The sequence below is a fragment of the Peromyscus maniculatus genome, chromosome 1, assembly GCF_049852395.1.
Source record: "Peromyscus maniculatus bairdii isolate BWxNUB_F1_BW_parent chromosome 1, HU_Pman_BW_mat_3.1, whole genome shotgun sequence".
NCBI classification, from domain to species: Eukaryota; Metazoa; Chordata; class Mammalia; order Rodentia; family Cricetidae; genus Peromyscus; species Peromyscus maniculatus.
The window spans coordinates 138,326,516-138,351,854 of NC_134852.1; the positions used below are offsets into that span (position 1 = coordinate 138,326,516).

At 46.7% G+C, this 25,339-nt stretch overlaps 1 protein-coding gene across 1 annotated transcript in view; it reads right to left on the minus strand.

The window, feature by feature from the left end:
* The window catches only part of Prss36 (serine protease 36), a 40,951-nt gene that overhangs the window by 8,900 nt on the left and 6,712 nt on the right, over positions 1-25,339 (minus strand). The window contains exons 2-5 of the mRNA XM_076562979.1: positions 8,161-8,269; positions 7,252-7,414; positions 6,693-6,973; positions 3,593-3,759 (exon numbers count right to left, since the gene is read on the minus strand). Coding sequence (XP_076419094.1) covers positions 3,593-3,759; positions 6,693-6,973; positions 7,252-7,414; positions 8,161-8,269 — 720 coding nt within the window. The remainder of the gene's footprint in view (positions 1-3,592; positions 3,760-6,692; positions 6,974-7,251; positions 7,415-8,160; positions 8,270-25,339) is intronic.

Genomic DNA, 25,339 nt, shown 5'->3' on the forward strand with positions numbered 1-25,339 from the left:
TGCTCTTCCAGAGGTCCTGAGTTCAACTCCCAGCAACCACATGGTGGCTCACAACCATCTGTAATGAGATCTGGTGCCCTCTTCTGGCCTGCAGTCATACATGCTGTATACATAACAAATAAATAAATAAATCTTAAAAAAAAAAAAAAATGAAAATAAACGGCAACAGATGCTGATGAGGATGCGGGGAAGGGAAACGTTAATCCATTATTGGTAGGAGTGTAAATCCGAGCATCTGTGATACAGGTCAGTGTGGAGGCTCCTCACAAAGCTAGATTCTCTTACAGAGAATCCTGCCCATACATGTTCACTGTTGCTCTGTTCACAGTAGCTAGAAAATGAAATCAGCCTAGATGTCCCTCAGCTGATTAGTGACTATGAAAATGCAGTGACTACGCACAACAGAATTTTATTCAGCTGTTAAAAAAAATGAAATTTACAGGAAAGTGGGTGGAACTGAAAAATACTGTATTAAGTAAGGTGATCCAAGCCCAGAAAAGATAAATGCCACATACTCTCTCTCATCTGTAGATCTTAGCTCTAAGTGTCAAGATTTTTGTGTGTTTAATGCATAGCGGCTGCAGCAGTCAGGGAGCTAGAGGGGGCTCATGAGAGGGGAAGGGAAGAAGCCTCGGGGGCGGAACACATGATATAAAGGGGGGTGGATACTGGGATAGGGATGGGTGGATAGGAGAGAGGAGAGTTGGATAAGTTAACCAAAACTAAAGATTTATGGAAACCCAGTAGTTTGGGTAAAAATATCATTAACAGCTTGTTCAACAAAAGAGTGTTCTAGGCAGCCAAGAATACACAGTGAGACCCTGTCAAAAATAAATTGAATTATATATATATATATATATATATATATATATATATATATATATATATAGTTTTAAAAGGAGTTTGAACACAAGTACACTGTATTTGTGGACAGCTTCCCCAAGAAGCCATAGGTTATTAAAAGAAAGTCTTAGTGTCAGGGGGAACACCTCCCTATGAGTTGTTGGCCAGGGAGGCCCCAGAGGCTCCCAAAACAACACAGAGTATTGTTATTGATCTTGATTGCCCACCATAGATGGCAAGACTCTACTGTAGACAACTGTACACTTGGGTTGCAGTACACAGAGGAATAAACTTGAAACTGACCAGAGCACTTCTTCCCTGCTGGCTAGGGAAGGAGAATTCAAGTCATCAATAGTATTTCCCAGTGGTGAACACTGAATCCTACAAGACCAACCTGACAAGCAAGATGTGTCCATTGACGAACTAGTGGTATGAAGGTCATGGAGGTGACCACCTGCTTTCTGATTGGTTTGGAAGCCTGCTCTGCAGGGAGGATTCCACCCCTGGTACTGTAAATCATGGGGTCATGGGTCTTAGTGGGGGAAGCTACTCCTATAGTTTTTCTGAATGCGCGTTGTCAAACTGCCTTCTAAATATTTATGTTCATATCCATAGGTCCACGCGGCTCTCAACCTTGATCAGGAAGCTCCTCTCTGCAGTGGGCGTCTGTCCGTTAATGCACAGACCCGTAACTGGCAGAGCTCTGAGAACAAATGGCCACTGAGCGCTCACCACTAGGTGGAACACCTGTATCAACACCCTGTGACTGTTCTCCAGGGAACAGGGCAGAGTCGGAGCTGGAAGAACCTAGGAGCTGGAGGAGCAATGGGATATGCTGTCTTCAGTCATGAGATGACCACTGCCCTCAGAAACTCACTGCAGCTTACCTGCACATGCTCAGATTAAGGAAGCCAGCCAACACTCCAGCAGGCAGCGCTAACGGGACTCAAGCGAGATGCAAAAATGGAGGCGGGGGTCGGGGGTGGGAGGGGTGTTGGGGGCATCTGATGGGAGAAGGAGGGGAGTTCAGGGTGGATATGACCAGTGGACATTGTATACAGGTGTGGAATTGTCTAAAAGTGAATGAACGATATCCAGGGTGAGGGAAGGCAAGTGACCAGAGCTGGAGAGAGGGGTCAGTGGTTAGAAGAGCGTTTGTTGCTCTTGGGAAGGACCCAGATTTGGTTTCCAACACTCACATGCTGGCTGATTGATAACTATCTGAAACTACAGTTCTAGGGGTTCTTGTGCCCTCCTCTGGCCTCTGCAGGCACTACACCCATGTAGTACACATATATACATGTAGGCAAGACACTCATACACATAAAAAAAAAATAAATCTAAATTAAAAAAAAAAGAACGAAACTGGGCCAGGCGGTGGTGGCACATGCCTTTAATCCCAGGACTCGGGAGGCAGAGCCAGGCAGATCTCTGTGAGTTTCAGGTCAGGACAGGTACCAAAACTACAGAGAAACCCTGTCTCGAAAAAAAAACCAAAATAAATAAAATAAAAGAAAGAAACTGATTATGTCTATGGGTTCTAGAAGCTCAGAACCATCCACACCACTACCATCAATGCTGGGTTTCATTTCTCAAAAAAGTTATTTCAAATATATTGTTTTGGCCACTAGCCAATCATCTGGAAAATTCCCTTTGTGGAGAATTAATTCATTTTCTCATTAACTATTTGATAGGTACCTACTAAGCAACAAGTGCTATGTTATAGGCTGGGCTTTGAAAAAAAATAATAGCTAATGCTTTTTTAGCTCTTGTGAGGTCACTAATCATGGTAAAAATACTTTGACATAGGTAACACAATTATTGTCACTTCAGCTGTGAAGTGTGAACATCTGGGCAAAGCTACACAGCCCAGAGCTGGTGGTGCTGGATTTGTGAAGGATGGAGAAAGCCCGGAGCGAGGGAAGTCCTGAGTGAATGTGTATTGTTGACATGAGCAACGCCATGTCAAGGACTCCAAAGCCTTGGACCCATGAGTTATTGGCAAAGCCGTTTCCTCCTATGGACCATGCTCAAGATGGGTGGCAAAGCTCAACTCAGGAGTCCAAAACAGTTATCAATGGGTGCGAAGACTAGCAACTGCAGCTTCCCCTGGGGAGTCCACAGCCTGAGACTGCTGGTCTAGACCTCCTCCTGAGACTAGCTAACCCTGCCCCTGTGCTGTGCCTAATAAACACCCCAAGGTTCCCAATGGTGGGAGTCTAATCCCAGTTTTGCCACGTGTTCGTCTGTCCTTTTTCATTCTCTCCCCATCCCTAACCCATGCCTCATGGGATACAGGGGCAGGTGGAACAGTAACTAACTAGGGTCTGATGCTTTGTTGCATTATGCTCCCATGGGTAACAGGTGGGCGAGTTGAATCCTGGCTTTCATTCACCTATAATCTTTATGTTAGTCCTACTCACTGATGATCCTTTTGTTTTGTTCTGAGACAGGGTCTCATGTAGCCTAGGCTGACCTCCATGTAGCTCAGGCAGGCCCTGAGCTGATCCTCTGGCCTGTACTTTCCAAGTGCTGGGATTACAAGTGTGCCCTGCTATGCCAGGCTCCATGGACTGTCTTTGGGTTTTTGTTTGTTTTGTTGCCAGAGATTAAACTCAGAGCCTCCTAGGTCGTAGGCATATACTATACCCCGGAGCCAGACTCCCCAGACCAGATTCCACTGAAGACGAGGCTCAAATATTTGTCTACTCCTTAGCTGCTTTCTCTGGATTAGGAGAACTCTCCTCACCTGGCAGGTGTCCCTGCGTCCCTCTGGATAGCCAGCACACAGCATCCCTGGCAACAGCTGGAAAGTCAGGTTGAAAGGGCCAGGCCGGCTATAGAGACACTGACAGGCGGCCTCTCCCAGCAGCCTTAGCTCCACTTCCTGTAGCACCCACGGGAAAGGCAGAGGGTCTGAGGGCAGAACCAGAGAACAGATACTGTGAGTCAGGTATGACACACTCATGTCCTCAGGCCTCAGCTTTGCCCCTGCGGGATAGTCCCATCAACACGCCCCCCTGGGTCTGGAGTGGGGCCCTGTTGATGGTCTGGGTCTCAGCGGGTAGATAGCTTGCTAACCGAACCCCGAACCCCCGGAACCGAACAACCCAGGTGTGGTGGCTGCAATCCCAGAACTTGGGAAGGGGAAGTGGAGAAACAGACACTCAAGGCCATCCTCAGCTACACAGCACGTTTGATGCCCTCTTGGGCGATGTGAGACCCTGCCATGGGGAAAACAAAGGTGGCACCTGGGCCACTACTTTCATCACATTATCTGCTGCTCATATCTTCTGAGTCTTTTGCTTAGGTTTGGCCCCTGCAAGCGGCCCGTGAGAGCTGTCACAGGTGATGGTACAGGAGGTGTACGGTACAAGGTCCCCAGACAGTAATGTACATAGGGAGGAGCCAAAATCACTAGGCTCTCAACCGATGCTGCATTTGTCCAAAAAAAGAGCATGCTTTTCACAAAGATAGCATGCATATTAGATACAGTCTTGTATCCATTTGCCAAACACAGAAACCGGACTTTAGGATAAGTGTTAAACCACATGCCTTGAACTCCAGCACTCGGGAGGCAGAGGCAGGCAAATCTGAGTTTGAGTCCAGCCTGGTCTACAGAACGGATTCCAGGACAGTCAGGGCTACACAGAGAAACTCTGTCTCAAAAAACAAAACAACATCAAAAAGAATCTGGGTGTCATCCCTGTCCCCCTTTATTTATTTATTTATTTATTTATTTATTTATTTATTTTTGAGACAGAGTTTCTCTGTGTAGTCCTGGCTGTCCTGAAACTCACTCTATAGACCAGGCTGGCCTCGAACTCAGAGATTCACCTGTCTCTGCCTCCCAAGTGCTGGGATTAAAGGCATGCACGCCACTACCGCCCGGCCCCTCTCCCCCTTTTAAAAGATTATTTTATGTCTATGAGGGGTTTGCCTGATTGTATCACTTGTGTGCCTGGTACCCACAAAGGTCAGAAAAGAGCACAGGACCTCCTGGAACTGGAGGTATCTGGAGTCACACTTGGGTTACACTTGGTTGTGAACAACCATGTGAGTGCTGGGAAGCAACCCTGGGTTCTCTGTCTGAGCAGCAACGCTTTATAACCGCTGAGCCTTAACTCACCTTCCCCAGTTAGTTCCCAGGCTACTTGGGACATCGCTGTGTTCCACTGCAACTCACCAGCTCAGGCGGCATAAGCCTGGGCCTGGCTGAGCAACTCACCCTCCTGACTGGCCGGCTTCCTAACTCACGCTGGGCCTGCTCCTTCCAGGAAGAGTGTTTCTGTAGCTCAGCTCTGAGGTCTTACCAAGAACAATAAATGGGTGACGCTCCAGGCTCAACCTGGGGTCCCCGGAGCTGACCTTCTGGGATTCCAGGCGTATATAACCACTACCAGCTGCTACTTATTTTTTTTTTTGGAGACAGGGTCTCACTATGCAACTCTAGCTGTTCTGGAACTCGCTATGTAGAACATTCTGACCCTGAACTCACAGAGATCCATCTGCCTCTGCCTTAAAGGTGTGTGCCACTACACTCAGCCCAGCTGCTACTTCTGACGAAAAGTCTCAGGAGCCAGAGAGGGGTAGGGCAGGCAAAGAGGTCTTTTTTGTCTCACCCAGAATCCCAAGAGGCCAGCCTATGGCTGAGCCTGTCCTTGAAGCTCAGCTAAGGGAGTCTGGGGTTGGTGGGGGGACCCCTGAGTTGATAGCGACTCTGTCCCTCAGTCTCTTAGACTGACCTTAAGATCTTCCAGATCCGGCCTCGGCATCCTTGTGAGCTTTGCCCTGGCACTCAGTCTAGCATCCTAGCTTTTCTCTGGGGCCCTCGGGACGTCCTCCAACTAGCACATCCTCTCTCCACACCTTCTCCCCGGAAATCTCTTGCTCTGAAGGCCCATGTCAGGATGCTCTCTTTCCACAAAGACTTCCCAGGTACCTATGATCACTCTTCCCTGACACCTCCCGACCGCATGGTACCCCTACAAGCAGCAGCTGGGGCATCTCCTCCACAAAGCTCCTCTCGAAGTCCCCAGACCAAAGCGGACGTGGAACAGCTAGGGTTTGCTAGTGGCAAAGTAACACCGAGGAATAGGGGTGACCGAAAATGGAAAAGCAGCCTGCCTCGTGACACCTTCCGGCACCGCATTTACTTATGAACTGATTTTATGGTTTGCCTCCCAGCAGGATCTCTGAGAATGTTCACTGGTGCATCTCTTCAGTGCTTGCCTAACACAGGGTCTGCACATAGAGACATCTTCAGCAGAAGAGTGAGTGAATGAACGTCCTGAGTAGGGTGCAGCGAAGTGGGGGAATGGACTGAGGAGGGATGGAGAGGACGGAAGGGAGGAATACGGAAGAACCAGCGGTGCTAAGGGTCAGTACTTGAAGAGCTATTACAGAAAGCAACCACAGCCCATTAAGTACGGCTGTGCTAGCCGCTGGGCAATAGGCTTCTCTTGGGTTTTCTTGTCTGAACCACCCAACACCGCTGGGAGCTGTTTTCCTCCTTCCACAGGAGGAAACGGGCAGGGGGAATGCTTTGTCTGACAGAGCTGGGACGGAACTCGAGTCCGGCCTAAATCCAGAAGAGAAAAGAAAAGGAAGAAAAAACACAAAAAACTGGGAGAAAAGGTGAGGCCAGACAGAGGTGGGGCGACCTCTGGGGCCGAGGAGGGTACATAGAGGGAGGTTAGGAATTTTCCGTGGATCAGAACCAAGTCTCCCAAGCTCCGCCTGGGTCCCTCCCCTTAGGCCCGGCTTCTGAAGGGCCACCCACCGGAGGACCCAGCTTTTAGGGCGCCCCGGGACCCACATGTGCAGGTGCGGTCGCTCGTCCCACTCACCAGCCTCCTGGACGTCTCCCCAGCCAGTGGCCCAGCAGGCGGTGCCGTGAGCAAAGCGGTGCGAGGCACGAGGCAGGCAGACCGGCCGCACCCAGCGGCTCAGCCTGGCGGGCGAGGCCAGGCGCAGCAGAGCCACGTCGGCGCCCAGTTCCACTGCGCTGTAGTTGTGCGGCACCAGGATGGCGGCCACCGAGCGCAAGTGCGCGCCGTCCAGGGGTCCGTCCTGGGAGTGCACGCCCAGCAGGACTGACCATTCGTCCGCGGGCTCCAAGGTCCCATTCCTGTGCACGGAGTCAACAGATCACCTTGGGGCTGAAGACTCAGAGCCGAGGCGGGAGATGGGGTCAGTAGGAACCCAGGGAGTGAGCAGTCAGATCCAGATTTGGGGCTGAGACAGTGGAGGTCGAAAGGGTCAAATAGGATGTCAATGGAGGCGTTGGAAAGACAATTCCTATTCCTATTCAGTATGGCATCGCTGGGCAGGTGGGATAAGCGGGGAAGGTCGAGCTGCAGGCCGAGGTTAGCCTTTGAAGGAGAGCTGGACAAAGACTGTACTCACGTCACGAAACAGTGAGCAGCGGAGAGGACCCAGGAAGGGGCGATGAGCGAGCCCCCGCAGATGTGGGCCCCACCTTGATGCAGGCTCACCTGCCATGGCCAAGTGCCCGGATGTGCGTCGGAGCCCCCCACGATGCGGGAAGAGGGCTCAGGGCGCCCGCAGTCTAGAATGGAGAACCCTGGAAGTCAAAACCCCTCCCCCTCCGACCCTCGTACTCCAGAGACTCTGGTAACTCCGGAGAAAGCCTGAGCCTCTATCCACTCCTTCAGTGGACATGACCAAGCCCCGGCTGAGTTCCTGGGCACTTCCAATTCACTCAAGACCTAGCCAGCTTGAAACTTCTTTAGGAATCGCGCTTTTAATCCCAGCACTCAGGAGGCAGAGGCAGGCAGATCTCTGAGAGTGTGAAGCCAGCCTGGTCTGCAGAGTGAGTTCCAGGACAGCCAGGACTATATAGAGAAACCTATCTCAAAAAAAAAACAAACAAACAAACAAAAAAAAAAACCCAAAAACCAAAAACAAAGCCGGGCAGTGATTTGGCCCACGCCTTTAGTCCCAGCACTCGGGAGGCAGAGGCAAGCGGATCTCGGTGAGTTTGAGGCCAGCCTGGACTACAGAGCGAGTTCCAGGACAGCCAGGGCTACAGAGAAACCCTTTCTCGAAAAACAACAAAATAACGACCCCCCTCCCCGTGTGTGTGTGTGTGTGTGTGTGTGTGTGTGTGTGTGTGTGTGTGTTGGGGGATGGGACACCCAACAAACCACCCAAACAAAAACCCCTAAGATCCAAGGCAACTCATGCCTCTCTCACCTAAGTCTTCAAATTCTCCTTGGGTAGGACTGACGGCTGGAAGATAGGAGGTAGAGAAAGATGCTTGTGACTTCAACCCCGACCTTGCCCAGCCCGCACCTTCCCGCTCTAACTCCACCTTTGCCTCCCCGATTGCCGATCCCGCTCTAACTCCACCTTTGCCTCCCCGATTGCCGATTGCCGATTGCAGTTGCTTCAGCTCCTTGACCTGCCCGCAGCACCAGGCTGCTGCACCTGGCTTTCCCGTCTAGCAGTCTCACCTGAGTCCTGGAAGGCTCCTGGGATGGGGCTGGCCACTGGGAGGACAAGAGGGAGGCAGGGAAAGGCTGGAGAGACGATGCACTTAGCTGTGGCTCTCCCTCTCTCCACCCAGGTTTACAGTGTTCCATCTCCCCAGGACACCCGGGGCCCCCCTTTCCCTTCCACACAGTCCCTCAGGCTCCTGATGCCACCCTTTGCTCCTGATGCCACCCTCCCCCTCTCCCTCTTGACACTCTGCCTCTCTTGACATCTCACTGCCTAGAAAGGATGCAGGACATACACCCTGCTTTCCGGCTCTCTGGGTGCCCGTATCCGGGCTTCCGGAAGCCCTGTCCTCTAAACTTACCCATCATTACCACTGGGAGGAACAGGTGTTGGGACATGGTCCACTAGGGTTGGCTGGAGCCACAGAGACAGGTGAAAGGCTGCTTCCTGCCACCACACTGTCACTGACTGTGTGTGGCTGGTTCCTCCTGATGCTCCCAGGAGTAGCCCCACCCTTCCTGGCTGGAGCCCATTTGTGGGAATCTGAGAGGATCTGGGGCTGAAAGGGGAAAGCAGGGAGTTCAAAGGCCCCATCCAGAGCTCTGGTGCACCTCACGTATCTGGAGGCTCGGGATGGAAGTAGGGGAGGTGTCCTAGCTCCGGGATACCTGTTGGATGTGAGAGAGATGAGCAGAGAACGCTGTGTGTTAAAAACTCAGCAGGGCAACATCGGTGGGCGTGTGGTGCTGGCCGCACGTGCCCTGGGTCCTTGGGAGAGCAGGGCCAAGCCGAGCAGTAGCCCTTGGCACGACTCACCTGAGACCTCACCTTTGATTGGGGTGTGGCTTCCCCAGTGGCTTGGCCTTTTCTTCTCACACAGCTCTGGTTACTGGAGTTACTGGTCAGGGCTGGGACAGAAACTCCAGGGAATTCAATTCCCTCCTAACAAAGGGATCACAGATTCTGGCCTGTTGAGCAAGGCCTAGGGGTACTGGAGAGGACTGAGCAGCCTGGCCAAGTTGAAACCTTCTGCTGACCTCTGTGCTAGGGTGGTAGACTCTCGGTACTGTCGATTGCTCTTCACGTGACTTAGGAAAACCACTCAGCCTTTTGGTATTCTCTTTATCATTAGGAGTCCGTTTAAGAGATGCAAGGTGCTGGGTGTGGTGGGTGCCCACTTGTGATTCCCAACACTGTGAAGGCTGAAGGCATTCCAGGCCACTTATCCCGGACTAAAGAGTGAGACCCTGTCTTAGCAAAGGCGAATGAGGTGCGTGTGGTACAGGACTCAGGTCCTAACAGCAAAACAAAGGTTTTTGTGGAGGAGTGACTAATACTTTCAGGGGCTGTGGATGTAGCTCAGTGGAATGCTTGGCTCACGTGTGCAATGCCATGGGTTTGGTGGCTTTAATCCTCATCACTTCTTGTACTTGGGAGGTACAGGGAGGAGGATCAGGAGTTTAAAGTTATCCTTGGCTGTAGATAAGTGGGTCTCAACCTGTGAGTCTCAACCCCTACATAGGGGTTGCCCAAGACTATCTGAAACAGAGATCATTACGATTCATAACGATAGCAAAATTATGCAGTAGCAACAAAATTAATTTTGTGGTTGGAGGTCACCACAACATGAGCAACGGTATTAAAAGGATCAGAGCATTAGAAAGTTGAGAACCACTGTTGTAGAGCAAGTTTGAGGCCAGTCTGGGCTACATGAGACCTTGTCACAAAACACAATGTACCATTATAACAGCTTTATTTACAAGAACCAGAGCCAAAATACTTAAAGTCTAGTAACCAGGAAAATTGACAAACTATGATGTATTTATACAAAGGAATACTTTGCATCAATGAAAAGAATAAATTACTCTTGGGACATGGTGGCATCTAGCTGTCATCCTAGCTGCTCAACAGGCTAAGACAAAAGGATCATTTGAGCCCAGGGCTTCAAGGCAAGCCCCAGTAACATAGGAAAGACTCATTTCCAAAAAAAGAATTACTATGTGTACAGCAATACAAAGGAACCTCGTAGAAATTATTTTCAGTGAAAATGTGTCATGCTCTATGATTTCAATGATATATAACCTTTTTATTTTCCTTTTCCTGTCTCATCTCTGTAGCTCAAATTCTATTTTTTTTTTTTGTTTTTGTTTTTGTTTTTTTGAGACAGGGTTTCTCTGTGTAGCTTTGTGCCTGTCCTGGAACTCACTCTGTAGCCCAGGCTGGCCTTGAACACACAGAGATCCACCTGGCTCTGCCTCCCGAGTGCTAGGATTAAAGGCGTGCACCACCACTGCCTGGTAGTTCAAATTCTAATTGGTCTTAATAATAAAATCCCAGAGTCAGATATCAGGGTAAAAACGGAAAGATCAGAGAAGCAGAGCAGCCAGCCACTAGAAAGACTTCTTACCTCTAGGAATCTTCAAACTGAAAGGGGTCAAGCTCCTGTCTCCACCCTGCCTTATCACTTCCTCTCTCCACCCAGCCATATCATTTCCTATTTCCTCTTCCCAGGTGCTGGGATTAAAGGCATGCGCCACCACTGCCTGGCCTCTAGTGGCTAGCTCCACACTCTGATCTCCAGGCAAGCTTTATTTGTTAGAGCACAAACAAAACATCACCACACATCTGTTTTTGCAACAAGGACTCATATGTTGTCCAGGCTGGTCTTGAACATGAACTTGCTTCTAATCTTCCTGCCTCTCCCTCCCAAGTGTCTGGATTATAGGAATGGACCATCACCCCTGTATTTTTTGTTTGTTTGCTTTTGTGTTTTGAGATATGGTTTCTCTGTGTAGCCCTGGCTGTCCTGGAACTCACTCTGTAGACCAGACTGGACTAGAACTCACAGAGATCTGCGTGCCTCTGCCTCCTGAGTGCTGGGATTAAAGGTGTGTACCACCATCCAACCCAATACTCCTATTTTATCCAGTGCTAGAGATAGGACTCAGGGCTTCCCAAGTAAACGGCAACCATTTTGCCAACTCTGCCATTTCCCCAGCACTCTGTTTTAAAATATATTTATTAGTAGTATCATCATCATCATCATCATCATCATCAGTAGTAGTAGTAGTAATTATGGGTGTTTGTTTTTTGTCTGCATAAATATCTGTGCACAATGTGTGTGCAATGCCCACAGAGACCAGAAGAGGGCATTTGATCAACCTGGAGCTGGAGTTACAAGATGGCTGTGAGCAGCCATGTAGGTGCTGGGAATTGAACTGAGTTCTCTGGATGAGCATTCAGTGCTCTTAACCCCTCAGCCATGTCTTCAGCCCTCTATTTTTTTGTTTGTTTGCTTTTGTTTTTAAAGAAAGGGTTTCTCTGTGTGCATCCCTGAGTATCCTGGAACTCACTCTGTAGACCAGGTTGTCCTGCAACTCACAGAGATCCACCTGCCTCTGCCTCCCAAGTGCTAGGACTAAATGAGTGCGCCACTGCTGTCCAGCTCTATTTTGTGTTTTTCAGACAGGATCTCACTATATAGCTCTGGCTGGCCTCACTGGCTGCAGCTCTCTTACCTTGGCTTCCTGGCTGTTGAGACTGCAAGTGTAAGCTGTCATTTTTGAGTACTCGCACACAATTTAGGAATAGGACAAACTGACAGATGGTGCTAGAAGCCAGGAAAGGGAAGTCCTTCCTGGTGACAACATTGACTGGAAAGAGCACAGGGAAGTTGCCGTCTTGACCAGGTGATGGTTGCATAGAAGCGCCAGATTAGGCAAGAAATCCACAGGAGACCAGGTGGTGGTGATGGTGGTGGTGGCGGCGGCGGCGGCGGCGGCGGCGGCGGCGGCGGCGGTGGCACACGCCTTTAATCCCAGCACTCGGGAGGCAGAGGCAGGCGTATCTCTGTGAGTTCAAGGCCATCCTGGTCTACAGAGCAAGATCAGGAAAGATGCAAAGCTTACACAAAGAAACCCTGTCTCGAAAAACCAAAAAAAAAAAAAAAAAAAAGAAAAAAAAAAGAAAAAAGAAAAAGAAAAGAAAGAAATTCACAGGAGTCTGCTTAAGAGGTATCAGGGAATTTATTAAGATATAAGTTGGGGAAATACAGAACCAAGTAAACAGCTGAAATCTTCCTCTGATCCGTCTGGAAGCTAATGCACCTGGCTGTCCAGTCTCCGATCATGCCAAGAAGAAACCATGACCCCTCTAACTTTCCTTTTAAGAGGTCACATAAACAGGCAAGAAGCACTGCCTCCAAGGTCATGGGTGGGGCAAATACCACTACATTTATCCTTTTTGTCTAAATAAGAAGGTTCTAAACCTAACGCAAACTACATACAATAAGAATAATTATCAAGTATTATCCAGGAGAAACAGGAAAATAACATAAACAAAAATGGAACTACAACCAATAAGAACAACGCCAAGTAAGAAATATAGCAAATGTCCAGATCGTAGGTAAATGGCAAATTGCAGAGATTACTCCAACAGCTGTCCTATGCAGAAGAATCTAAATCTACTACCTAATATGCTCTTAGCTAAGATATGAGAGGATTGTGACTGGAACTATCTAGTTTTCAACCCCATCAGAGACCTGAGAAGGAAAACAATATTACCTGAGTAAACAGGAAGTGCAAGCGAGCAACTTCTGAAATCTGCAAGAAATGACGGAGACAGCTGGCAGCCTAGACAGTCACCCAATGTTTCTCTGCAACACTGGGGCATCCGTTTTTTTGGCTCTAGGCTTAGAATATCAGACAGACTGTTTTTTAGAAGCAGGACTTTTGAAAGATCGTCTTACTGTGTCTTGGCAAGGTTCAGCAGTTGCTTATCCTTTGTCCAGTTCGTCCCCATTGGACAGAGTGCTTACGGTCAGCAGTGGAGGCAAGCACAGCTCTCTGCCCGATAGGCCATTTTTGCCAAGAAGAAGACAAACTCCATATAAAGTGTCTTCAATGCCCAATATCCTCTTGGGAGTAGATTGATGCAGCCAGGAGCAATCATGTCTCACGTCAACAGAATTCTAAGTTATTAGAACATTTAAATGCCATATCCTCTAGGTCTATGAAGTGTTTGAAGATTACCTATCCATCCAACATATATTTCTGTATATCTAGAAAACCTAACTAACATGACTATAAATATGACAAGCATGGGTGACTGATAACCTGTAAATCTTATCAACCTAAATAACTTAAAGACTAAGGGTTTACAGGCTGGGCAGTGGTGGCGCACGCCTTTAATCCCAGCACTTGGGAGGCAGAGGCAGGCAGATCTCTGTGAGTTCGAGGCCAGCCTGGTCTCCAAAACGAGTTCCAGGAAAGGGACAAAACCCTGTCTCAAAAAAACAAAAACAAAACAAAACAAAATAAGACTAAGGGTTTACATTATAAGAGTAAACAATCTGTAAAAGATGTACAGTATAAGGACAATGACCTTGAATTTGTGACAGTGTACAAAATCTCTTAATCAGAGGCAGAAATATATAGTGCAATATGACAACAATGTCCTTAATATGTATCTATATATAAAATATCCTAAACAGAGGTAGAACATACATACAGTATGGCAAATATAATTTTTTTTTCAAGACAGGGTTTCTCCGTGTAGTTTTGGTGCCTGTCCTGGATCTCGCTCTGTAGACCAGGCTGGCCTCGAATGTAGAGATCCGCCTGGCTCTGCCTCTCGAGTGCTGGGATTAAAGGCGTGCACCACCACCACTGCCTGGCTGACAAATATAATTTTACATTTGTATCAATATACAAAATTTCTCACACAGGAGTAGGAACAGATGTACAATATCCCAAATATAGTTTGGAATTTATATCAATAAACAAATTATCTTAAACAGAAATAGAAAAATAATTTTACATTTGTATCAATATACAAGAATCCATACCAATGCAAATTACCTAAAGCTGATAGTTACTGATTTAGTCTACAAGTAGACACAATAATCTACCTTATTAGCCTATTCTAGCTATTCCCCTTTTTTCTTTTCCAAGAGAATCCTGAGTCTAAACTTTATTGTTCCACCCCCAAACTTACTACAACTTAAAACTGAACCCTAACAGATGACAATTTTCCATAACCCCAAGAAAACAAAATCTTCTGGAAGAGGGGGCGTAGCTTTCTTAGAATTGCTTCCTGCTGTCTGGTGGGGGGATGGTATCTCTATGGGATCCTGTGAAAATTAAAACAATGGTTAGGTCTCATGGGAACTGGCTGTAATATTCTTAGTCAGTCTCCGAGTTATGGGTAAAGCTTATCCTAAGTTCCGGCTAGAAGTGTAATATAATGGACCATCTCAGTTAGCCATCTTGGAACCAGCCTGAGCAATTTGCCTTCCAAAGCTGATCACTGAGTGGTGTTTATTGGCTCAATGGCATCATTATGAACCAGGGGCCCTACCTTCCTTCTGGAGGCTTCAGAGATCGCTGTTAGGAGGATTTATTGTTCACTGTGGAAAACTTAAACATTATTAGTATCAAAATGGAAAGTTTAAATTTTAAGATAGTGCTGAAGAGATGGCTCAGAGGTTAAGAGCACTTGACTGCTCTTCCGGAGGACCCTGGTTCAATTCCCAGCACCCACATGGCAGTTCACACTGTCTGTAATTCCAGTTCCAGGGGATCTGACACCTTCTTATAGACATTCGTGTAGGCAAAACCCCAAAGTACATTAAATAAATCTTTAAAAAAAATTTAAGATGGTAAGGTATTTAAAGAAGGGTTCTAAAGAACCAAGAATAGGCATGGAGAGAAACAGAATCTTGACAACAATAGTCCCTAGATTACTGGCTTTCTTCTGTCCCATACCATTGGCTCTTTTGATATGAGACAGAATCTCTTAATTTTTTCTTTTAGCAACATGCTTGGGTTTAGAGAAGGAGAGAGCCACATTCCAACTCTAAAGCCAGCTGGATTTGTAATTGAGTCAGAACCACAACTTTTCTAGAGTTAAAGAGATATTGATGTTTAGGCAGTGAGATGTCACCCTGCAGAGTGCATTGGTACCAACAGGTCCGGTATTCTTTGCTTGTACATTTTTGTAAGAGATGGTCCTTTCGCTGGGCTGTGTTTCTGAGGCAAGTGCCTGTTCTGTCTACACCAGAGTGAGGGGACACATCGGGGTTTTTAAATGGATTCAAGGGTCAGTTAAGGAAACGCAAGTGAACCAACTCCAAAAGTGACTTTCTTGACTGAAAATGTTGGTAAAAGGTGCAAGATTACATCAGATACACCTTGGTATTTGTGCTATGCAGCTTCTCAAAGTGCCTGGATGATAGAGAGACCTTTCAGCACTGGGAAAAACAGGCATTCTGAAGCCAAGCTTTTGATATTACATTTCCTGATAAAAGAGATGGCTTTTTTTTTTTTTTTTTTTTAAAGAAAAGGGTTCCAGGTCATTTATTTATTTATTTATTTATTTATTTCTGAATTGGCTTGACAACAAAGAAAAGAAAACAACAACAACAACAACAAAGTGAACCGATGATTGTCACTGCCAGAAAAACAAAACAAAACAAAACAAAGCATGCCTTAGATAATCCTCAGTTCTTTTGTTCCATTTCTAGATTGCAGAGCCAGCTCAGTGGTTAAGGGCATGGTTAGCACACCGCGGTACAGACTACAGGAAAATGAAATCGACTAGGCTGGTCGTGGTGGTGCACACCTGCAATGCTGGCACTTGGGAGGTAGAGGTGGGATCAGAGGTTCAAGGCTGACTTTGGCTGCATGGCTAGTTCAAGGCAAGCCTGGGCTGCAGGAGGCCCTGTCTCAACCCTCTCCACCTCCTACCAACAAAAACAAATAAATGAATTCAGTAAATAATAACTGGGTTGGGGTGTAGCACAGTGATGTAGCACTTGTGTGGTGTATGAAAGGAAAAACCAAACAAAACGACACAATAAATAAAGCAGCTAAGGACAAGACTCTTCACCAGGTAGGCAGACCTGGGCATGCCCGGGATCAGCCACAGCAGGCAGGGCTGAGTCTTCTGGGAAGAAGGTGTCTAGGCGAGTGTTGGGGGATACTCCATCACTGTGAACACCGAGTTTGCATTTGCATTGATTAAATACAATTAATCTTGGGTCAGGAGGCTGAGTCAGCAACTAGTTGACAGAAAGTAATCATAGAGCGTCAGGGGGCATCTGGGAAAGATAGAGAGATGCAGGAATAGTAGGGAGGGATTCGGAGTGGTATGGCTTTTTTTGTTTGGGTGGAGTAGAAGGACTGGCTGCCCCCCCCACACACACCCCAGACGCCAGCAAGAAGGGGTTAGTTAGTTACTACGCAGCCTCTCTGAGCTAGCAGGTTTTCATCCCAGCTTTTGAATCTCGTGTCTTATTTATAAATAGAATGGTAGAGATTTAGTTAAAGCTGCCTTTAGTGGCATTAACAGGGCTGGTGCCTGTGGGAACAGAATTCCTGCCAGGCTGCAGCCTGAGCGGCCAGACTGCTACCAGAGAAGCAGGCCGGTAACTGGAGTTGCAATTGCTGGCTGAGACAGCAGTAGATTAAGGTGCAGCCACTGTGCCAAAGATAAAACCACAGGCAAGCATGGCAGCTCATACCAACAATCCCAGCCCTCAGGAGGCTGAGGCTTCTACACAGCAAGATTGAGGCCAGTATGGGCTATATGGGATCTTAAAGAAAAAAAAATGTGTTCAGGATCTGCAAGTCACCCCACTTGTAGTAGGGCTACTCTGTAGAAGACTGTTTGGGCAGTGCCATGTCCTCAGAAAAGAACCTGGGTGTTTGTCTGTACCACCACTCAAAAAGGCATTCCAAAGATCCAGAAATGGGGTCAACCTGGGCTGTAGGAGGATTTCTCGTAGTTAGATACAAGCCAGTATTCCTCAGGAACTTGTGAAACTGATTCGAATCTACCCAAGGGAGTCATTTCTCTTATCTCTGGCAGAAGGGACATATGGCTACCTGTGGCACATATCAGCATATCAAAACTCATGCTGGCCTCCAGGTTCCCTCAGTATCACAAGCACCTGTTATACATTTCAAGTCCATGCTAACATCCTAGCCCTTCTCACCTCCTTCCATACCCTAAACTCTCTCCAGCTTCCCTCTGCCCAGTTACTCATTCTCCTTATATCCTGCTATTGGAAGACCCTAGCCCTTCAGGCTTACACCCCCAAGCCTCAGGAAAAGAGAAACTAAAAATCTAGTTCCAAGAGCAAGCTGACTTAGCCATTGTTCAATCTCCCCAGCAACCATATAACATTGTAAAAAGATGTCTGTTAAGAGATGTGCTCAACTGTGACTGGGATAGTTGCAGGTGTTCCAGGAAGGACCACTGTGACCTTTGTGTAAACTCCACTCCTGCCCTGATACCCTCCTTGAGGTTTCAGGAAGAATGTACCTGTTGACGTAACTGTACCCCCTCTGTGATCACTCTGTGATCAGACCATGATCTTGTGAAATGAAATTGTATGGGAATTGTAATCTTGTGGGTTTTGTGGGTTTTTCCTTTAAAAGTCCTCATGGGGCTGCAATAAGATGCGGGGTTTGCCTTTCTATATAGAAGCTTAAATAAAATCCTCATGCTATTGCATCAACTGGACTGGAGTCTGGGTTCTTGGGGCGCCCACTTGAGACCCCCAGATTTTGGGGTCCAACATTGGAGGTCCCACCGAGAGTGGGGTGCTCCCCCACCCCCACTCTGTCAGTTGGAGGTAAAAACGAGCTCGATCTATGTTTTATGTTATTGTGTCTTGTCTTTTGTCTGGTTCATTTGGCATTTGTATTTGGTGCCTGCAGAAGTGTGCAGGACTTGTGTCTGGGACTTATGTGGGAGAGCAGACATGCTCAAGAGTCCTCAAGTCCCCATTCTGGAGGTCTCCTCCGGAGTGATCTGAAGAAGGAGATGAGTCTCTCCTTCCCTGGGGGAGCCAGGCTGTTCACGGCCACTCCCATTTGAATTTGTGCTTTTGGTTTTGTGCTTTTGGTTTTGTAGATGAATCAACTACCGCGCAGACTGCGTCTGTCCTTCTCCTCTTTATGTTTTTTGGGAGTCTGTCTTTTGCCTCTACCTTTCTCTCTCCATATGGGACAACAACTAACTACCCCCCTAAGTCTGACTTTAGATAACTGGAAGGATGTCCTCGCTGGGGCTCACAATGCCTCTCTGGACGTCAAGAAAAAGAAATGGATCACCTTCTGTTCCTCGGAATGGCCGGCGTTTGGGGTCGGCTGACTGGGGGACGGGACTTTTAACACTGACATCATTTCACAGGTGAAGGCTCGGATCTCTGACCAAGGACCACACGGGCACCCAGATCAAGTGCCTTATATTTCGGTCTGGGAGAGTTTAGCTAGAGACCCACCTGTCTGGGTGAAGCCGTTCCTCACCGCTTCACCTGCCCCAGCAACGCTGGGACCCAGACTCCCCCTCTCCCTTCTCAAACTCCCCTCACTCCCCTGTCCCTTCAGCCCCGGCTGCCCTCCGACCGTTTCCCACCTTTATCCTCTTAAGGAAATCAAGCGTAAAAAAACCCCAGTCCTTCCAGAGGACGGGGAGACTGATGATGATGGAATCACCCCCTCATGCAGAGCCACCCGCCTGCGCAGGGAAAAAAAAATCCTCCAAAATGGCTCCAGAGACGAACTCTCCCCGCGGGCCGAGACCACTCTCCCTGCCGGGATCCCTCCCTTCCCCCCAACAGCCGCCTCAGCTCCGGCCGTGATGGGGCGGGGAGGGAAGAGACACTGGCTAGGCAGCCTGTGAGCACTGGAGCAGAGCGGAGCTGGCAGGAGCCAGCTGGAGCCTTGAGGAGCTCAGAATGTGGGGGCTGGTGGAGAACTAACTGCCCTTCCAGCATCACAGCTGACAGGTCTGTGGGCTCAGCCAGGACATGGAGTCACTTTTAGTCTGCTGCTCTCATGTACTTAAAAATCTGAGATTAACAGCGATCTTTTGCCCCCATGATGCTTGCCTGCGCATCTTCTTCATCTCCCATGCTGTTGGGTGGGACTCCCAAGACTGCCCCGGGAGCTAAAACCTGATCAGGATCTGGCTCCAAGACACTCCCTATGTGAGATTAACCTACAGTTTCTTTCTTTTTTCTTTCTTTTTTTTTTTTTTTTCCGAGACAGGGTTTCTCTGCGTAGCTTTGCGCCTTTCCTGGAGCTCACTTGGTAGCCCAGGCTGGCCTCGAACTCACAGAGATCCGCCTGGCTCTGCCTCCCGAGTGCTGGGATTAAAGGCATGCGCCACCACTGCCTGGCTACCTACAGTTTCTTGTTTGAGGTACAGTACTGATGCAAATTTAGATTTCTAGATTACTGAAGAAAATCACAAGAAAGACTTTGATATAAAAGATTGTAAAGATCAGTAAACTGTTATGGTTTCTTATATCTGCAAATACTGAATTTAAAAGTTAATTCTGATTGGTTTTCATCTTAAAAATGGCTAATGATTAAACAGGTATGTGACTTAAAAATGTAAGCAAGCTTTAACTGTATGTATACATGTATGTAACTTGGATCCAACTGTGTGTATGTGTGCAAGTAATTATTGTTTTAAAAAAATATATGTAACACCTAAGTACTTATGTCTTTACCAAATGTTCAACAGCAAGTTTCTAAAAATTTAAATAGATAACAACATATGTTTAAAATGTTTGATAAATATTAAAGCTATACATCAATGCTTTTACACAGGAATATACCTTGCTCTGGCAGTTAAACTTTGTAATTGAAGATTTACCCAAGTAAAATGATAATGATTTTAAAGACATAAAAGAATCAAAGAAAACAGCTAAGGTTTACAAATATATGGCAGGACTAAAGTTTCAAAAAGAGTCTAGTTGCAGTGGTGGACCTTTGCAGTTTTAAAATTGCCAGTGTCAGATGATGATCACCGAAAGCACCAGCCATAATAAAATAGAGCAGACAGGCTATGTACGTGCTGCCAAAGGTAGGGTCAAAGAAATCATCCAAGCCTCTGAATAAAGGAACCAAAAAGATTATAAATGAGTCCCAGATATTAAACTTTGGGATTGTTTATACTCTGGAGCTTGGTTTTACTTTATACAGATTTTGCTCCCCCTTAAAGTAAAAAAAAGGTACTTTATTGTTATTACAGAAGACATTTGAGAGATCTTAATCCTTTAAGAACAGTTTTTATAGTTAAAAACCAATGACTTAAAAATGTTTCTCCTTACCCAAGGTACATTCAGGCTTAAAAATGTTGTCTAGCCTCCTTGTATTTGCTAAGTTTGCTAAGCTTAAGTTATTTAGATAAGCTGATACATATATATGTCTTATATTGATGTTTTGTTTTGGTTTCTTTGCTGAACCTGTATTTGATGCTAAAAGAACTTCAACTTAAAAGCATTGTTTTTAATAGTCAGTCATGAGTAATCAAGTTTCTTTTTTTTTTTTTTTTTTTTTTTTTTTTTTGGTTTTTCGAGACAGGGTTTCTCTGTGTAGCTTTGCGCCTTTTCCTGGAGCTCACTTGGTAGCCCAGGCTGGCCTCGAACTCACAGAGATCCGCCTGGCTCTGCCTCCCGAGTGCTGGGATTAAAGGCGTGCGCCACCAACGCCCGGCTTCAAGTTTCTTTTTAATTATAGTCAGGGTATGTTTTCAGGGTTGAGCTTGAAACAAATAGTTAGAAACAGAGTTTGTCTATTCACACATCTGAACAGCCCTCATGCTTCAGAGATCTGCAGAATATGGCATTTAAATGTTGATCTAAAAGTTTATTATATCAGACAGGCTTCCAGATCCTAGCAGTGACCCAAGGTCTCTGAAGAAGATTACGTACGAGGCACCACAACGTCTCTGCCTGGATTATGACAACGCTGACCACAGGGCAGGATGCCCCAGTGCAACGCCTGCCGCCAGGACCCAGCCCAGTCTGTGGACAAGCAGTAGGACACTGAGATTGATTCCTGGTCAAGGTCAGTCTTCTGTGTCCCTATTCCACAGGAAAAATACTCTGCCTAAGTCGGAAGGCCTGATGGCGGAAGAAGATTGATGCTGTTCTGACTGGTACCTCCTACGCTATGGAGACCTGGGTAGGGATTGATCCCTGTAATTTATAGGATTGGATGCTTCTTGGTCTGCACTCAGATATAGTTTATCCTTCTCAGGTCTCTGACAGTACTGATGGCTAGGCAAGCTCTAACTTTGTCAGCATGGCAGCATCACACAACCAGATCCTTCTGCAAGGCCATAGCTAGTTTGTTAGCTCACTTTTAAAAAAATGTTCTAAAATATAAAAGTTTAAATAAGTCATAAAGATTCAGATATGAGTCTAAAATAAGATATGTTTCAGATTACTCTCCTGTTCTATGGTTCAGAGCTTAACATTTAGGAGTCCTGATGAGCTGATGGAGCAATGACCACTTACTGTTCAGTCACAAGCTCAACATTTTGGATTTGTTTTAGATGTCATCTAGATATGTCTAAATGTAAACCTAAAAGTGCTTCTCACCAGGCCTAAAATCTCTGTCCAACTTATACCTGGCTTTCTGGACAGAAGAAAAATGCCCAAATCTGTAGTTCTTGTTGGGACTCAAAGGTATGAGTCCACTTCTACTGTTTTACAGATACCCATTACCCGCTTTGTCTACAATATGGATTTCAGTACAGATTGGTAATACTAATGTATCTAAAACTTTTATGTCATTTTGCAAAAATGCCTCAAAGGATCAAAAGAGTCATAAAAACATAGACCCACTTCACAGAGGTCGAAAGGACCCCAGATAAGTATTCCTAAAGATGGTATTTTTCCTCTCTTCTGGTCTTGGGACTAATGCTTTTACCATTACTAAGGGTTCCAAATAAGTTCATAAATTTTAACTTCTGTTCCTAGTTTAAATCTGTCTCAACAGATTTCCACTTGGCTGGCAGACACCTCCAAGTTTCAGTTGCTGACTCCACTGCTCCAGACGACTGTGATCTCTGGACATGCTAAAGGCCAACGTGGACCAGCCCAGCTAACATGATTCTTCTCTGTCCCTAGGGGGTCAGACAGCTACACGCTACTGACAAATGCCCCCTGCACAGTCTTTCACCAGCTTTTCAGCCTTTTGGGGGAGGGGCCCTGATAACGGCGCCCCAATGCCAACTCGAAGCAGTTCCAGAAGAGAATACGTCATCCCAATTCCTTGTTCAAAAGAGGCTGAAATGCTGGGTCAAAAGAAAACTCCCTGGCATAGAGACAAGATAGCTAATTATACATGGACTATGCATGGCCATTACAGGCCATGAGTTACTAAAATAGGCCATGAGTTACCAAATGTAATGCCATAATTTTAAGATTAAAATTTGCCAAAAAGAAAATGGGGGAATGAAAGACCCTAGCCCTTCAGGCTTATACCCCCAAGCCTCAGGAAAAGAGAAACTTCAAGCACCAGGAAATGAGAAACTAAAAATCTAGTTCTAAGAGCAACCTGACTTAGCCATTGTTCAATCTCCCCTGCAACCATATAACATTATAAAAAGATTTCTGTTAAGAGATGTGCTCAACTGTGACTGGGATAGTTGCAGGTGTTCCAGGAAGGACCACTGTGACCTTTGTGTAAACTCCACTCCTGCCCTGATACCCCCCTTGAGGTTTCAGGAAGAATGTATCTGTTGATGTAACTGTACCCCCTCTGTGATCACTCTGTGATCAGACCATGATCTTTTTTTTTTTTTTTTTTTTTAAGATTTATTTATTTATTATGTATACAGTGTTCTGTCTGCACATATGCCTGCAGGCCAGAAGAGGGAGCCAGATCTCATTATGAATGGTTGTGAGCCACCATGTGGTTGCTAGGAATTGAACTCAGGACCTTTGGAAGAGCAAGCAGTGCTCTATCTTGTGAAATGAAATTGTATGGGAATTGTAATCTTGTAGATTTTGTGGGTTTTTCCTTTAAAAGCCCTCATGGGGCTGCAGTAAGATGCGGCTCTTGCTCTTAGGAGCAGAGTTTGCCCTTCTATATAGAAGTTGAAATAAAAACCTCATGCTATTGCATCAACTGGGCTGGAGTCTGGGTTCTTGGGGCGCCCACTTGAGACCCCCAGATTTTGGGGTCCAACACTATTCTAGCTATGTTTGCTCTTTGTCTGTCTGTCTGTCTGTCTCTGCTCCTGCTTCTCACTGTTTTCTCTAATTTCTGCTATTCTCCACTCTCTTGCAGATAGCTCTGACCATGTCCAGTCTGCTGGCCATGTTCAGTCTACTTTCTCTCTCTGCTCTGGACTCTTCCAGATGCCTCTGGCTGCTCTCTCTCTTATATCTACAATAAAAATCTTCCCCTTGTCAGAGTGTGATGGCACATGCCCTTAATCTCTGTGAGTTCCAGGCCAGCCTGGTCTACAGAGTGAGTTCCAAGATAGCCAGGGATACACAGAGAAACCCTGTCTCTAAAAACCAAATAACAACAACAAACAAAAACACACAAAACTCTTCTTCTTAACCATACCATGGAGCACTCAATTCATCAGTGTCAGTAATATGTATCAAGGAATTCATTCATTTCTTTTAGATTTTCCAGTTTAGTGGAGTATAGAATTCGCCCCCCCCCCCCCTGCTGCAGACAGGGTTTCTCTGTATAGCTCTGGAACTCTCTCTGTAGACCAGGCTGGCTGGAAAGTTAGAGATTTGCCTGCCTAGTCCACTGACTGCTAGAATTAAATGCCACCACTGCCCAGCCCGGAGTACAGACTTTCAAAGTGTGTCCTTATGATTCTCCATATTTCCTTGTTGTCTTTGTGATGTTCCCTCTTTCATCTCTAATTTTATTAGTTTAGATCTTCTCTGTCTTCTAGTTAATTTGACTAAGATTTTACCAATCTTACTGATTTTCTCCAAGTATCAACTCTTCTCTTCATTGATTCTTTGTATTTTTGTTGTTGTTTCTATTTCATTGATTTCGATCCTGAGTTTGAATATTTCTTGATACTCTTTTTTGTTGTTTTTGAGACAGGGTTTCTCTGTGTAGCACTGTCTGTCCTGGAACTTGCTCTGTAGCCCAGGCTGACCTTGAACTCACAGAGATCTGCCTGTCTCTGCTTCCCAAGTGCTGGGATTAAAGGTGTGCACCACCACCGCTGGCTCTCTCTCTCTCTCTCTCTCTCTCTCTCTCTCTCTCTCTCTCTCTCTCTCTCTCTCTCTCTCTCTCAAGTCAGGGTTTCTTTTTGTAGCCCTCGCTGTCCCAGGACCCACTCTGTAGACCAGGCTGCAGGCCTGCAGATCCTCCTGCCTCTGCCTCCCAAGTGCTGGGATTAAAGGCCTGGGTTACCAGCTTGACTCCATTCCCGACTGGCATCCATTCCTCTGGAGTTCTCCTTGTGGCAAGAAGAATGACTGTCCTCTTTCCACCTCACTAGACCACAAATGCCCATCTTCTAATCCGGTCACATGTTCTCCAGGGACCAGACTGGCGCCAGGTCACCAGCTCCACCTTTCATCTTTTATCCTGATACATCCTGTGAGCACCTGCCACCTGCAGACCCAGAGATGACCGCAGCCCTTTGTCCTTAGACGAACCGCATTACTTCAAGGGCACCTCCCTTTAAGTCAATGCACTGGCTGCCATCTGGAGGAGGGTTCCTGGTACGTGAAGCATAACTGGGTTGGAGTTTGAGGAGTTGTTTGCTCACTGGGAGAACGACACTCTGCCTCTGAGGACAGCGACCGCAGGGTGCAGGGTGCTTTCTGGGCAAATGAGGCGGGCCTTGCTGCAGCCCCTAGAGTTGGCAGGGTGCCAGGAGAGGAGGAAGGTGCTGGCAAGGCTGTGGCTGGAGACAGCAAATCTGTATACCCCTGTGGCCCAAGGACAGAGTGCTTTCTGAACTCTTCTGGTAAATGTGGTGAATGGGGGCATTGTGGGTCCTTCAGTAACTCACACCACAGTGGATATTTCTCCTGTAGGCTGTTTGTGTGAATTCCAGCCACCTGGACGCCAAGGTGAGACTCTGGCTCAAACAGGGAAAAAATAACATAAAACTAGCCACCATAGGAATCAAGTTAAAAAATGTTTCCCTCTGGGATCTGGAGAGATGTCTCAGCAGTTAAGATTCTCGCTTGTATTCCAGAAGGCCAGGTTTGGTTCTGAGCACCACAGTTACC